Source organism: Orycteropus afer, unplaced genomic scaffold, assembly GCF_000298275.1.
Source record: "Orycteropus afer afer isolate SDZICR_OR568_19922 unplaced genomic scaffold, OryAfe1.0 scaffold00025, whole genome shotgun sequence".
In the NCBI taxonomy this organism is placed as follows: Eukaryota; Metazoa; Chordata; class Mammalia; order Tubulidentata; family Orycteropodidae; genus Orycteropus; species Orycteropus afer.
The window spans coordinates 3,608,033-3,623,459 of NW_006921612.1; the positions used below are offsets into that span (position 1 = coordinate 3,608,033).

The 15,427-nt window shown below is 38.9% G+C and overlaps 1 protein-coding gene across 1 annotated transcript in view; it reads left to right on the plus strand.

Moving 5' to 3' along the window:
• ROCK2 (Rho associated coiled-coil containing protein kinase 2) overlaps positions 1–15,427 on the plus strand; it is a 231,547-nt gene that overhangs the window by 98,424 nt on the left and 117,696 nt on the right. Inside the window, exon 2 of the mRNA XM_042783674.1 lies at positions 14,714–14,795. Within this exon, the coding sequence (XP_042639608.1) occupies positions 14,714–14,795 (82 nt within the window). The remainder of the gene's footprint in view (positions 1–14,713; positions 14,796–15,427) is intronic.

Genomic DNA, 15,427 nt, shown 5'->3' on the forward strand with positions numbered 1-15,427 from the left:
TCAAACCCACCAGCCACTCCTCGGAAGGAAGGTTGGGCAATCCTACTTCCGTAGTGATACTGCCTCAGAAACCCAAGGAGGGGTCGCTATGAGTCAGTGTTGACTCGACGGCACATAACAACAACAACAACAACAGTTGCTCCATAGGGTTTTTTCCAAGTGACCTATTGAAAGCAGATCTCCAAGCTTGTCTTCTGAGGCATATTTGGGTGTGTTTGAACTACCAACCTTTTAGCTAGTAGTTAAGCACTTAACTGCTTAACTGTTTGCACCACCCAGGACTCCAGGAAGTACAATTTCCAAGTACCTCATTTTCCTTTTCTTTTTTTGGTAACAATTGTTTGCCATTGTCACATTATCTCATTTTTGAGATCGCTGCCAGCAAATTCTGTATTGACACTAAACCTCTCAGAAGGAATGGATTTGAAGAGTGCTTTATAGTATTCTTAGTTCACTCAACTGTTATTACAACCATGTTTGAAAGTTTAAAATTTTTCCATACTGGTAAATGACCTACTAACATTTAGAGATATAACTTTGTTATAATAGCTCAATCCCAGGGGTAGACACTTCCTCGGAAGGAAGGTTGGGTAATCTACTTCCGTAGTGATAACACCTTGGAAACCCAAGGAGGGGTCACTATGAGTCAAATCCGACTCAACGGCAGTGAGTTTGGTTTGGTTTTAAACGAGTTTGTATATACTCTCTACACTGTAAAACTTTCTTTAATAGCAGTAGTATTATCATTGTTTTCTTTCAGTTCTGATTCAGGTTTGTTCAGGCTTTTGTGTTCCTCAAAAAGCTGTTACCCTAGGGAACTCTAGACAGTTAACAGTGTTATGTACAAATATTCATTGATTTATATCTTGGGACAGCATCTCTACCTGCTCTAATAGTGTTTTAATTTTACCTGAAACAGACAACCTTATGACTCCAAAATACTCCCATTCTATTGCAGACTTCTATATATACTCATGGTACAAGCTCTGATTAAGAAATGGCCATAAGGGTTAATGTCACCTACCGTCAATTTACACTGGGGACAATTGAAGGCAAAGCAGGTGAGCTGTCTGGCTCATTACTTTAATTGGTGAGTTGAGTGGTCATTGCTACCTCTCTCCGTTGTACTGGAGAAATTGTTACTGTGTGCCATTGAGTCGACTTTGACTAATAATGACCCAATGTGACAGAGTAGGACTGTCCCATAGTGTTTTTGTGGCTATAATCTTTTTTTTTTTTAAACTTTTATTGTGGTGAAAACATATACAACAAGACATTCACCAACATAACAACCTTCCTGTTTACAGTTCAGGGACATTGATGACATTTTTCATGTTGTGCCACTGTTATTACTATCCTTTTCCAAAATATTTCACCACCATTAGCATAAACTCAATGCCCTGCAAGCAAAAGCTTCCCCTTTTCCCCCTTCTTCTGACACGATAACCACTGATAGTCTTCCGTATATATGTATATCCCCCTGCCCCCAACCTATCTAGGAATTTAGCCTCCTCTTCCCTCCCCTCCCTGGTAACCAACCAAGAAAGTTTCCTTACGTGTATGAACTTTCTCTTGACTTTTTACAATTGTGGGTGAATACAATATTTGTCCTTCTGTGATTGACTTATTTCACTCAGTATAATGTCCTCCAAGTTCATTCACGTTACGTATTGTTTTGCAGATTCTACATTATTCTTTAGGGTTGCATAGTATTCCATTGTCTGTATGTACCAGTTTGTTTATCCATTCCTCAGTTGATGGGCACTTAGGTTGTTTCCATTTCTTTCTCCTATTGTGACTAGTGCTGCAGTGAACATGGATGTGCATATGTCTATTCGTGTGCTGCCTTTCACTTCTTTAGGATATATACCTAATAATAGGATTGCTGGATCAAATGGTATTTCTAATTCCAACTTTTTAAGGAATCACTACACCAATTTCCACAGTGGTGGTATCATTTTACAGTCCCACCAGCAGAGTCTTAAGAGTCCCAATCTCTCCACTTCCTCACCAACATTTGTTATTTTCTGTCTTGTTGAACTTTGCTATCAATGCTGGGATGAGATGGTATCTCATGGTTGTCTTGATTTGTATCTCTCTAATGGCTAATGATCATGAACATTTCTTCATGTGTTTGTTGGCTGCCCGAATTACCTTCTTTGGTGAAATGTCTGTTCATGTCTTCTGCCCATTTTTTAACTGGATTATTTGTCTTTTTGATGTTGAGGTGTTGGAGTTTTGAATAAATTTTAGAGATAAGTCCTTTGTCTGATATGTCACTGCTGAATCTTTTCTCCCATTCTGTGGGTTCTCTTTTGACTCTTTTGGAGAAGTCTTTTGATGCACATTAAAGTTTAATTTTTAGAAGGTCTCAATCATCTAGTTTGTCTTCTGATGTTTGTATATCTTACTGTTATGTTTGGTAGCCTATTTATGCCATAATTTAGGGCCCCTAAGTTTGTCCCTATTTTTTCTTTGATGGACTTTATAGTTTTAGGTTTCACATAAGTCTTTGATCCATCTGGCATTAGTTTTTGTGTATGGTGTGAGGTATGGATCTTGTTTCTTTTTTCTGCATATCTAGTTTTGCCAGCTCCATTTGTGAAAGAGACTATCTCTTCCCCATTGAATAGATTCTGGCCCTTTGTCAAAGATCAGCTGACCATAGGTTGTTGGATCTGTTTCTGGGTTCTCAATTATGGTCCACTGGTCTATGTGCCTTTCATTGTACTAGTAACAGTCTGTTTTGACAACTGTGGCTGTGTAGTAGGTTTTGAGATTTGGGAGTGTGAGATCTCTACTTTGTTCTTCTTCTTCAGCAGTGCTTTGCTTATCCAAGGTTTCTTTCCTTTCCATATAAAATAAAACAATAACAAACAAACAAAAAAAAACCAAACTCACTGCCATTGAGTTGATTCGACTCATAATGACCCCTCCTTGGGTTTCCGAGGTAGTATCTCTACAGAAGTAGATTGCTCAGTCTTCTTTCCGAGGAGTGGCTGGTGGGTTTGAACTGCCACCCTTCTGGTTAGCTGTCAGATGCCTTAGGCATTGTGCCACCAGAGCTCCCCCATATAAAATTAGTGACTCGTTTTTCCATATCCTTAAAAGAATGTTGATGGAATCTAGATCGGGATTGTATTGAATGTATAGATTGCTTTGGGTAGTATTGACATTTTCACAATGTCCATTCTTCCTATCTGTGAGCATGGTATGTTCTTCCATTTATGTAGATCTCATACAGCTTCTTGAAGCAGTGTTTTGTAGTTTTCTTTGTATAGGTCTTTTGTGTTCTTGGGTAAGATTTATTCCCAAGTATTTTATCTTTTTGGTAGCTATTGTAAATGGTGTTGCTTTCCTTTTCACAGACCTCTTTGCTGGTGTGGAGGAATCCAACTGATTTTTGTATGTTGATCTTGTATCCTGCCACTATGCTAAATCTTGTAATAAGTTCCAGTAGTAGCCTAGACTCTTGGGTTTTCTATATATAGAATCAGATCATCTGCAAATAAGAACAATTTTACTTCTTCCTTACCAATTTGGATGCCTTTGATTTCTTTTTTTTGCCTTACTGCCCTAGCTGGGACTTCCAGTACAGTGTTGAATAGAAGTGGAAATAGAAGGCATCCTTGTCTGATTCCTGTTTGCAAGGGGAGTGGTTTCAGTCTCTCTCCATTGAGATTAACATTGGCTCTTGATTTTGCAAATACACCCTTTATTATGTTGAGGAATTTCCCTTGTGTATTACTATTTTTCTCAGAGATTTTATCAGGAATGGATATTGGATTTTACCAAATATCTTTTATGCATCTATTGATATGATCATCTGATTCTTTACCTTTATTTTACTTACGTGATGGATGATGTTGATTGTTTTTCTAATGTTGAACCATCCTTGCATACATGTTCTGAATCCCACTTGGTCATGATGTAATTTTTTGATATGCTTTTGGAGTCTGTTGGCTAAGATTTTGTTGAAGATTTTTGCATCTATATTTATGAGGGACATTGGTCTGTAGCTTACCTTTCTGGTGATGTCTTTGCCTGGTTTTGGTATCAGAGTTATGCTTGCTTCATAAAATGAATTTGGGAGGAGTCCATCCTTTTTAGTCTATTTTGATCTTTGTGTCTAAGGTGAGTCTCTTGTAGACAGCATATTGATGGGTTATGTTTTCTTATCCAGTCTGCAGCTCTCTTGTCTCTTGAGTGCTTTATTTAATCCATTTACATTCAGTGTAATTATCAACAAGTACGAGTTTATTGATGTCACTTTGTTATGTGTTTTTTTGTGGTGTTGCTGATTTATTTGTTCCATATCATTTTCTATGCTGAGCTCATTTTGCTTATGAGTTGCCTTAATTATCTCATTCATTGCTGTTGTGTTGTTGTTGTTACGTGCTATCGAGTCGGACCTGACACATAGCAACCCCTCCTTGGGTTTCCGAGGCAGTATCACTACAGAAGTAGATTGCCCCATCTTCCTTCCAGGGAGTGGCTGGTGGGTTTGAACCTCCAGCCTTCTGGTTAGCAGTCAAGTGCCTTAGGCACTACGCAACCAGAGCTCCTATTGTGTTAGTATTTGCTAAGTATTTGTAGCTTGTCCTCTTTTTTTATGTTAATGCAAAGGTTTACTATTTTTTTTGAGGTTACCCTGTAATTTATAATTTTCTTTCCAAGTTTAAAACAGTCTGTTCTGTCTTTCAGTTGTTTGACTTCCTCTCCATTTAGAAATTCTGTAAGTACACTATTTATTCCTTCATTTTCAATTGTAGTTGTCCTCATTTACCAATTGATATATCTGGTTCCCTGTTTATAATCTTGCAAGCTTATTTTACTTTGGATACTTCTTTAACTGGGTTGGTTTCTAGGTTATATCATCATATTTGTTAATTATAGGTTGTTGTTTGCTGTTGTTGGTTCTCTGTCTGAAGGACTCCCTTTAGCATCTTTTGTAAAGTCGGTCTGGTTTTAACAAATTCCCTTAATTTTTGCTTATCCATAAATTTCCATATTGCACTCTCATATTTGATAGACAGTTTTGCTGGGTATGTTAACTGTTTGTTGGATATTTTTTTCTTTCAGGGTTTCATATATACCATCTCATTGTCTTCTTGCCTGTGTGGTTTCTGCTGAGAAATCAGAGCTTAGTCTTATTGGTGGGAGCTCTGGTAGCATAGTGCCTAAAGCACTTGACTGCTAACCAAAAGCCTGGCGGTTCAAATCCACCAGCCACTCCTTGGAAGGAAGGTTGGGTAATCTACTTCTGTAGTGGTACTGCCTTGGAAACCCAAGGAGGAGTCACTATTGAGTTGGGTCTGACTCGACAGCACATAACAACAACAAGAAGTCTTGTTGGTTGCTATTTATAGGTAACTTTTTGTGTATCCCGTGCTGCTTTCAAGATTCTTTGTCTTTGGTTTTGGTGAGTTTGATGATGATATGTCTTGGTGTTTTTCTTTTGGGGTCTATCCTGTTTGGGGTTCATTGAACTTCTTGAATGGATATATTCTTTTATCATACTAGGGAAGTCCTTTTCCAACAAATCTTAGACAATTTTCTCAGTGGTTTTATCTGTCTTTTCCTGTTCTGGAATTGTGATTATATGTAGGTTATTCCTCTTGATGGTATCCCACATGAATCTTTGGCTTTCTTCGTTATGTGTTGATCTGATTTATCCCTTAACAATGTAACACCTAAAACATTTGGCTGGTAACCCAGAAGGCTGGTGGTTCAAACCCACCAGTCATTCCTTGGAAGGAAGATTGGGCAATCTATTTCCATAGTGATATTGCCTTGAAAACCCAAGGAGGGGTTTTTCTGAGTTGGATCTGACTCAATGGCAGTGAGGTTTTTTTTTTTTTTTTTAATTGAGATATTTGTCTTCTCATTAATTCTGTCTTCCATTGATTTGATTCTGCTCTTTTGCCCATTCAGTATGTTATCTATTTCTGAAATCTTAGTATTAATCCTGTTTTCTGTTTTTGTATCATTTCTAATTTTGTGTTTATTTTGTCAGTTTATTCTTGTGTTATTTTCCTAGAGTTTTGTCATTGTTTTCCTTGATGTATCTCTCAATCCATTGAAGGTGCTCAAATATAATCCTTTTCAGTTCCTTATCAGTGGGTTTGAATGCTGCTTCTTCCTCAGGGATGTTTTCAGGTTGGTATTCTGGTCCCTTGTTTCTACTATTTTATCTTCCTTTTAGGTGTGCACTGTGATGGTCTGTTTTCTCTGAGACATTGTGGTGGTGTATTTATGTTTATTTTGTGGTTGTATATAGATGTGATATACAGATCCCCCCCCTTTATTTGTTTAGATATATCTGTGTGAACAGGGTATTATGCTCCTTTATTCACTAATTGTTAGCATTTAGGCACTCACCTCCTGTCTCCTGGTGGGTGTAATAGAGAATGAGAGTGTGTACACAGACATTTGTTAGCTGTTCCTAAAGAGCAATTGAGGGAGTTGAGTGGTATTAGCGGCTGTTTATGTTTGGTCAGTTGGTGCACAAGCAAGTGGTACCCCTCACTAAGTGGATGGGGCTTCAGGAGGTTCAGCCATGGTTGGGTTGTGTAGGAATGGTTGCTAACTCCCACTCACTTAGCCAAAAATTTAAAAACCCACCAATAAAAAAATCAAAAGAAGAACAAAAAATCAAGCCACATAAATAAACAGGAACAATCACACACACACATACAAAAGACAAATAAGACGAAACATTTTCAAAATATGTTAAAAAAAAAGGATAAAAAAAGGTAATGCAAAAGAGAGAAAACAAAAAAAGGTACACTATCTGGTGAGGGCAGAATGAAAGAAAACAGCAAGAGTAAAAGAATAGAGAAAACTGCAAAAGGAAGAATCATGGGAAGAAGCAAAAGAAAGAAAAAACAAGGGATCCAGGAAAAGGGAAGAGTAAAAGGAAAACAATAACAAGAACCAGGGATGGGAAAGAGGAAAAAACTGGGGGGGGGGGGCGGGTAAAAAAAGAGGAAGAAAGGAGGAAGATAAAAATAATTATTTAAAAACATACAGAAACAAAACTGTTGGGGGCGGGGCACAGCAGCACCCATGTTCTGCCATGGCACAGGCTAGCATGGAACCCCCTCAAGTGAAGAAGGTGGGTGGAAGTGGGAGTGGTGGTAGCCACACCCTTATTCACCAAAAGGGCACAGGGTACAAGAGTAACAGGAATATTGTACCTCTCTGGTCGTCAGTCTCCAATGCAGTTGTCTTTGCAGTCTTCAGCAGGTAGAGCCTACTATCAGGTCATAGTCCAAGCAAGAAAACCACCTGCACACATTCAAAATGTTGGCCACTTGGAAACATCCAAAGTGGCTGTGCCCTTAGGACAGCTTCTGGCTGTCTACATGTCCGCCTGTCCCCTTCCTTGTTGTTCTCCCTTCTAGTTGTCAGGCAACAATTTAGCCCTTCCCTGTGCAGCCTTGGTGAGCAGAGCTGATTCTTAGGTTGCTATCAGGGAATATTCAAAATGGATGTGCCCTGAGGACAGCTGGCAGTACGCAGCTCCATTTGTCTCCTTACTGACTGTTTCATTCAGGTTCTTCTACAGGTTGGTATTTATTCCACTTCTTTATCTTTCCTTTCAAAGTTTAGGGTTCCAGGATTGTCTTCTGTATCGGTTTCAGTTGGTTTCTCATTGCTTTGTTGCAGAGGGTCTTTGTAGCTTATCTGCGTATTCCACCATCTTCTGAAACTCCCCTTGGCTGTAATCTTAATGGAAGCAGATCTCCAGGTCTTTTTCCTGCAGAGCCACTAGGGGGATTTGAACCTCCAACTGTTTGGTTAGTAGCCAAGAGTATATATAGGAGAGTATATTTGAGTGTATAATAGAAGCCTGCAATAGAGTGGGAGCATTTTGGAGTCATTAAGAAACCCTGTCTCAGGTAAAATTAAAACACTATTATATTAGGGCAGCTAGAGATGCTGTCCCAGGATATGAACAAATGGGTCTTTGTATATAAATAACACTGATAACAGCTTTTTGAGGAATAAAACTAAAATCAATCTTTGCACCACTAGGGCTCCTGGTGGAGAAATTAACCTAGTACTAATTTTCTTCATTGCTTTGGATTTTTGGTTATTGGTTTTTCTGGAATGTAAAGTTCTTTTGTTTTGAATATGTCTTTCTTTATCTCAGCTCATGGCTCTTTGTGATTTTGTGCTTACCTTCTTGAGGTCTTCTAGTCCATAACCAATTTCTAATATATCTGTTCAAGGATGCCAGCCAATAAAGTGGACATGTGGTAAATGTAGTCATTGTGGAAGCTGTGGGCTTAGCTCAGGATTTTGATGAAAGCTATATCCGACTTTCCTAGTTACGCAATTTCATATAAAACTTGTTGTTGTTGTTGTTGTTGTTGTTATGTGCCGTTGAGTCAAACCCGACTCATAGCGACCCCTCCTTGGGTTTCTGAGGCAGTATCGCTATGGAAGTAGGATTGCCCAACCTTCCTTCCGAGGAGTCGCTGGTGGGTTTGAACCACCAGCCATCTGGGTAGCAGGCAAGTGTCTTAGCCACTATGCTACCAGAGCTCCCATATAAAACTTAGGCAGTAATATTATTTACATTGTAATTTTTTAGAGGCTAGGGTTTTCACCCTAGCTACTGAGTTCCTAGTACTCTGGTTTGGTTTTGGTCTTTCACTTCATTTAAACAGACAAACTGTAGAGTTGATTTTGACTTATGTAGACCTCATGTGTGTGGGCATAGAGCTGTGCTTCATAGGGTTTTTAGTAACTGAATTTTTGGAAGTAAATTGCTGGGCCTTTCTTGTGGAGTCCCTCTGAGTAGACTCAAACCTCCAACCTTTGTAGCAGCTTAGTACAATTAACCATTTGCACCACCCATGGAATCCTCACTTTGTGTAGGCCCTTTTAATTCTCAGTGGTGGTTCAGTGGTAGAATCCTTACCTTTTATATGGGAGACCTGGTTTGATTCCCAGCCAGTGCACCTCAAGTGTAATCACCACCCATCTGTCAGTAGAGTCTTGCGGGTAGCTGTGATGTTGGATAGGTTTCAGCAGAGCTTTGAGACTAAGACAGACTAGGAAGAAAGGCCTAGTGAACTACATCCAAAAATTGGACATTGAAAATCCTGTGGATCACAGTGATTCCATTTGACACTGACTAAGGGAATGGCACAGGACTGTTACCATTTTGTTCTTTTGTGCATGGGGTCATTATCATAAGTCGAGAGCAGTGACTTCACCGCGTCTAACAATTCTCGTTAAATATCTCACCGCCTTCAGCTTGCAATTTAGCAGATCTTTGTGACTGTAGTTCTTCCTCATTGCTTGACATTTTTCTTTCTGGTCCTTGAATATTTTGTGGTAATGGTGCTTTCTTTTAGTGGGACTATGATTTTCAAAGGGAGCTCTGGTAGCATAGTGGCTAAGGCACTTGACTGCTAACCAGAAGGCTGCCGGTTCAAACCCACCAGCCACTCCTCGGAAGGAAGGCTGGGCAATCCTACTTCCGTAGTGATACTGCCTCGGAAACCCAAGGAGGGGTCGCTGTGAGTCGGGGCCGACTCGATGGCACATAACAACAACAACAACAATGACTTTCAAATGTTCTCTTGTCATTTTTATACAATTGGAAATGGAGAAAGGGGCAAATAGAATTAATTTTATTCTTTAAAATACAATTTTTAAAATTTTTTATTGTGATTTGGATGCTATTTTATAAGACATAATTGTACATTCAACAGTTCATGTACATTTTGTTTGGTGACACTGATTATAATCCCCACAATGTACCAGCTCTCCTCCCGCTTCTTATGTGTAATTACCCTTTCCTTCCCTATGTCCTTACCTATGCATTCCTTCCTGCCTAGCTTTTTCTTCCTGTGCAGATACTGCTCTTCTGATCATCCATGGTTGACTCTTTTAAAGGGTTCATCTCACTGGTGTTCAGATCATAGCCTTGTCTATTGTTTGGCTCAGAGTTGAGCCATTCATTAGAGTGAATCTAATTCCAGGCCTGCAAATATTTCTTCCTTCATTTCAATTTCAGTATCAGTTTTTCAGAAAAGAATCACAGCTGAAGTCATAGACATTGAAAAAAAAATATTGACATAGGTTTTCAGTCAAGTCCTAAGCTAACTCAGCTTGCTTTGTGACTGAATCCCCATATTAATTAAAATACTTGTATCCTAAAAATATTCAGAATTGATTTCTTAAAAAGTGATACTAAATAGAATAATTTTCAAATATGAATATGTATAAAGATAAAATCTCAAGTAAAAATGTAAATTTATAAGTATGTGTTAATCAAACCAAACTTGTTGCCCTTGAGTCAATTCCAATTCACAGTGACCCTATAGGACAGGGTGTAACTGTCCCATAGGGTTTCCAAGAAGCTCTGGTGGTGCAGTGAGTAAGATATTCGGATGCTAACCAGAAGGCTGGCAGTTGAAACCCACCAGCTGCTCCGCAGGAGGAAAATGAGGCAATCTACTTCCAAAAAGATTTACAGCCTTGGAAACCCTATGGGGGTCACTGTGAGTTGGAATTGACTTGATGGCAGTGTAAATGGGGTCACTATGAATTGGAATTGATTTGACAGCACCTAACAACAACAACAACAACAAAATTTATTGAAGGACTGCAACATACTTGGCACTCCAGCAGTCTATGATAATGCAGGGATGAGCAAATCTAAATAAAAGGTACCTGTCCTCATGGCTTAATTGTTTTATCGGGGAGACAAACATAAGTCAGATCATCATAGAAGAAGTGTAAAATTAAACTGTGATATATACTGAAAACCAGAGAACAGTTGATGTCTTTGAATTGTGGTGTTGGTGAAGAATACTGAAAATACCATGGACTGGAAGTAAGAATGGCCAGACTTCCTCTCTACTTTGGTCATGTTGTCAGAAGGGACCACTTCCTGGAAAAGGATGTCATGCTTGGTAATGTAGAGGGTCAATGAAAAAGGAGAAGACCCTCAATAAGATGGATTGACAAAATGGCTGCAATGATGGGCTCGAGTATAGTGAGGATGGTGCAGGACCAGGCAGTGTTTATTCTGTTGTACATAGGGTCACTATGAGTCAGAGCTGACTAGATGGCATCTGACAACAACATATGCCATAAAAGAAGGTAACATGGCTATCAGGTAATATGATAATGAGGAAATTAACTTAAATCAATACATTTATAGGGAAGATTCTCTGAATAATGTGTTACTGAGATGAATTATTATTTTTTTTTAAACACAGTTAGCCAGGGCCTAAAGGCATTATTCTGTTGCCAGATATGTGATGAAACATTGATATGCTGTTTGTGGAGTTTCAGTTCTTAGTGTTTTTCAAACATACAGTGAGGCATAGCAATGTAGATTGCTTCTTTTTTGGGGGCTTAACAATGTTCAATTCCTTTTTTTTTTTTACGATTTTATGTGTCACAGATGAACTATGTGCTTAGCCTTTGGAATCTGAGATGGTAAAGTCATGCTTTTAAATTAAGATCCAGTCTCACTGCTGTAGAGTTGAATCTGACTGATAGTGATCCCTCCTTGTGTTTTCAAGATGGTAATCTCTATGGAAGTAGATTGCCTAGTCTTCAAAGGAGTGGCTGGTGGGTTTGAACTGCCAGCCTTCTGGTTAGCAGTCAGATGCCTTAGGCACTACGTCACCAGAGCTCCCTAAGCTCCAGTAGGAGCTACATATGATTGCAAAGGACCTGTTATATTACTGTTCTTTTGTTTGTTCCTACCCCTAATCTGTCACTTTGTTAAACTCTGGTGGCTTGCATATTGATGTGAGGCTAGAGCTATGCCACTGCTATTTCAGATACCAGCAAGGTCACTCATGGTGGATAGGTTTCAGCAGAGCTTCTAGGTGAAGACAGACTGGGAAGAAGGACAGGACCATCCACTTCTGAAAAAACTGGCCACTGAAAGTCTTATGAATAGCAGTAAAACACTGATACATTACTGGAAAACTTTATGAATAGCTGTGTTTATTCATTTATCGAGCAAGTATTTGTTCATATATTGACTTATCTGCAGAGCACTGAATTAGCTTCTGCTGTAAGTGAGCTTGACAACAATGAAATTTGTAGTTGTTGCAGTTATTCACAGTTAATTGAGTGTGCAAGAACCATGGTGGATAGTGGTTAAGTGCTTTGCTGCTAATTGAAAGATCGGCAGTTCAAACCCGCCAGCTGCTCCTCAATATAAAGATGTGGCAGTCTCCTTCTGTAAAGATTACAGCCTTGGAAAGAAACCCCAGAAGGCAATTCTAGTCTGTCTTAAAATGTTGCTGTGACTTGGAGTTGACTGTCTGCAGTGGGCTTGTTTTTTGGGTTTTAATATAATGTACTCACTGAAAATTGAACTGTGCTGGGGTACTGGTTTTATTTATGTAAATAATGGTAGCTGTGAAATTCCTGCATATGGGAACTGTGCAGAGGGACGACTACCTGTATATGCATAATGATAGGAATGACCCAATAGAGATGGACCACTTTATGCTGAAGAGAAAGGAAAGAATTCATTCATGTAACATATTTATTGAGAGCCTGGAATATGTTTGGCACTCTTCTAGGTTCTGGATATAAATCAATGAGCAACCATCAGGGTTACAAAATAAGTAAACTATATATAACATAAAATTTAATCATTTGAATGGAGACACTTTATTGGGATGTAATCACTTGTGTACAATTCAGTGTTTTGTAGTGTATTTATAAGTTGTGTAACCATCACTATAATTTCACAGCAGTTTTACCACTCCATAAAGAAACCTCGTACCCATTCACACTTATTCCACTAATGTATTTTCTATCTTTATGCATTTGTCTAGTATCATGTTTCATGTAAGTGAGATTATACAGTAATTGTCCCTTTGGATTTGCCTTATTTCATTTAATAAAAGTTTTCAAGAGCGTATATTAGTACTTCATTCTTTTTTTATGACAGATAATACTCCAATGTATGGGTACATACCACATTCAGTTGAGGTGTTATTTTTTTGGCTTTTATGGGTATTGCTGTTTGAACGTTTGTATGCAAGAAAGAGGAAAAAGAGGGGTGGGAATGAAATGCTATGGAGAGAATGGTATGGTTGCAGTTTGAAAAAGCATGGCCAGTGAAAGCTTACAGAGAATTTGAATACTGAGCAGACACTGGAAGGAAGTGGAGGAGCTATCCTTTAGGTTGCATTATGCTCAGTTGGTTGAGGAACAGCAAGGAAAGGTGGAAAGGAAGCCACTTTACCAACCCCTTCCCTCCCCCCCCCCCCCAAAAAAAAAAACCAAACCCACTGCCGTCCAGTTGATTCTGACCCATAGCAAACCCCCGTTGGGTTTCTAAGGTGGTAAATCATTATGGAAGTAGATTGCCCTGTTTTCCTTCTGCGGACTGGCTGGTGGGTTTGAACCCCCAGCCTTCTGGTTAGCAGTCGGATGCATTAGGTATTTTGCCGCCAGAGCTTCTCGGGGAACAATCAGAGTTGAGGTCAGAGAAGTACTACAATTTGGATCATGTAGGCCCCTTTTAGTCCTTTCAAGGATTATAATATTACTTTCCAAGTTGGTTACTGAGAGGAATAAATAAACAGACTACTTCAAATAAACATTTGGAACAGGTCCTGACTATTCCTAGAGACTTAAACATTCACAGGGATATCTATCCTTCTCTCCGTCCCTTCCTCCCTCCCCACTTTACATAGGAGGGAAATAATGGCACAGAAAAAGGTTAAATAATTTACCCAAGTCATGTATGAATGGGATTAGGATTTGAACCTAAGTAACTTGGTTGTAGAGCACATTCTAACCACTTTTTTAGTCTCTGCCCAAGGAATGATGGTTGAAGTAATGGTAGTAAGAAACATAAACTCATCATGAAGTGGTAGAGGAGTGATTAGGGGTTCAGTATATAATATCAAGTAGGACTTGTAAGTGTTAAAGTTTGGAGACCTGAGCTTTAAGAAAAAGTCTTTGAAGAAGGAGGGAGGAGAAGTTATATTGATGTCGAATTAGGTGGCAAAAGAGAGCATTGATATTAGTCTTACCTTTGTTGTTGTTACGTGCCATTGAGTCGGACCCAACTTATAGCGACTCCTCCTTGGGTTTCTGAGGCAGTATCACTATGGATGTAGATTGTCCAATCTTCCTTCTGAGGAGTGGCTGGTGGGATTGAACTTCCAGCCTTCTGGTTAGCAGTCAAGTGCCTTAGGCACTATGCTACAAGATTCATACTTGAAATATGTGAGTTGGGAGGGGAAAAAAAAATAGTAACACCTGACAAAGCCTACATTCCATAGAGATACAGGAGAAAACAATGCCATTAGGAAATAGCTAGCCATGTTTCAGTTAAGGAAACATGGGGAAAGTTACTCCTTAGCATGGGTGGAATCATTGCCTTTGAGTTTGGAAATGTAAAGAGAAAGGCTTGGGAGGATTGAGGATGGTAATATGGGGACAGTCATTCCAGTGATGGCATCTTGAGCTTCTGATAGTGCATAAGGTGAACGAGGATAATAATATATGATAGAGTCAATTCTAATATTCTCTAGCAGTAGTTAGAAAACCACTAAAGCTGCTAAATAGGGACCCACTGGGCAAACATCATACCAAAGTGGCTTGGCATTTCTTCGGTGAAAGCAACCATACAAACTTTAAAGACATTTATTTTGAATGTTTGGAAATTGTAACAACTTTCTTTTTCTTTTTTGTAAAACAGGATGGCTTGAATTCCTTGGTCCTTGATTTGGATTTTCCTGCTTTGAGGAAAAACAAGAATATAGATAATTTCTTAAATAGATGTAAGTTGTATTTAAACTTTATTATCTGATCACATAGCTGTACTATTGATGAGATTACTGTTTGAGTAATATGATACAGTCCACAAACTATTAAAATTTTTTTTAGTTCATCACTTAATTTATTTAAAAACCCATACTTTTTTCAAAGAAAACTATAAAACTAAATAGTAGTATGATGCACAGTGATGTATACACAGTTTTATGTAAACTATTAAGACTTTCACTATTTCAGGACAGGTTCTTCATAGCATTTGCAAACATTTTAAATGAATGGCGCCTGGAATAAAATTCATCCCCAGGGGCAGTCTCTCAGCCCAGTAGTTAACAAGATGTACATGCAGACCACTTAACCCAGGATGCTGCACCCACACTCTCAATGGTAATTCATCTCTCAGAGCAAGAGACCATGGGACACCAAAGGACCAACATTCAGACTGAGAAAATGCATGACAAACAAGAGTGCATAATTATGAGGGGCATAGGAGGAGGGTTGCAGGGTAGGGAGGGGAGGAGACTGGGTTAGGTTGGACATGGCGAATGGGGAATGAAACTAAATGTATGCGTGACGTTGAATGTAAAACAAGCTTTTAAAAAATAAAAAATAAAAAAAAAACAAAGCATTCCTCTCTTTT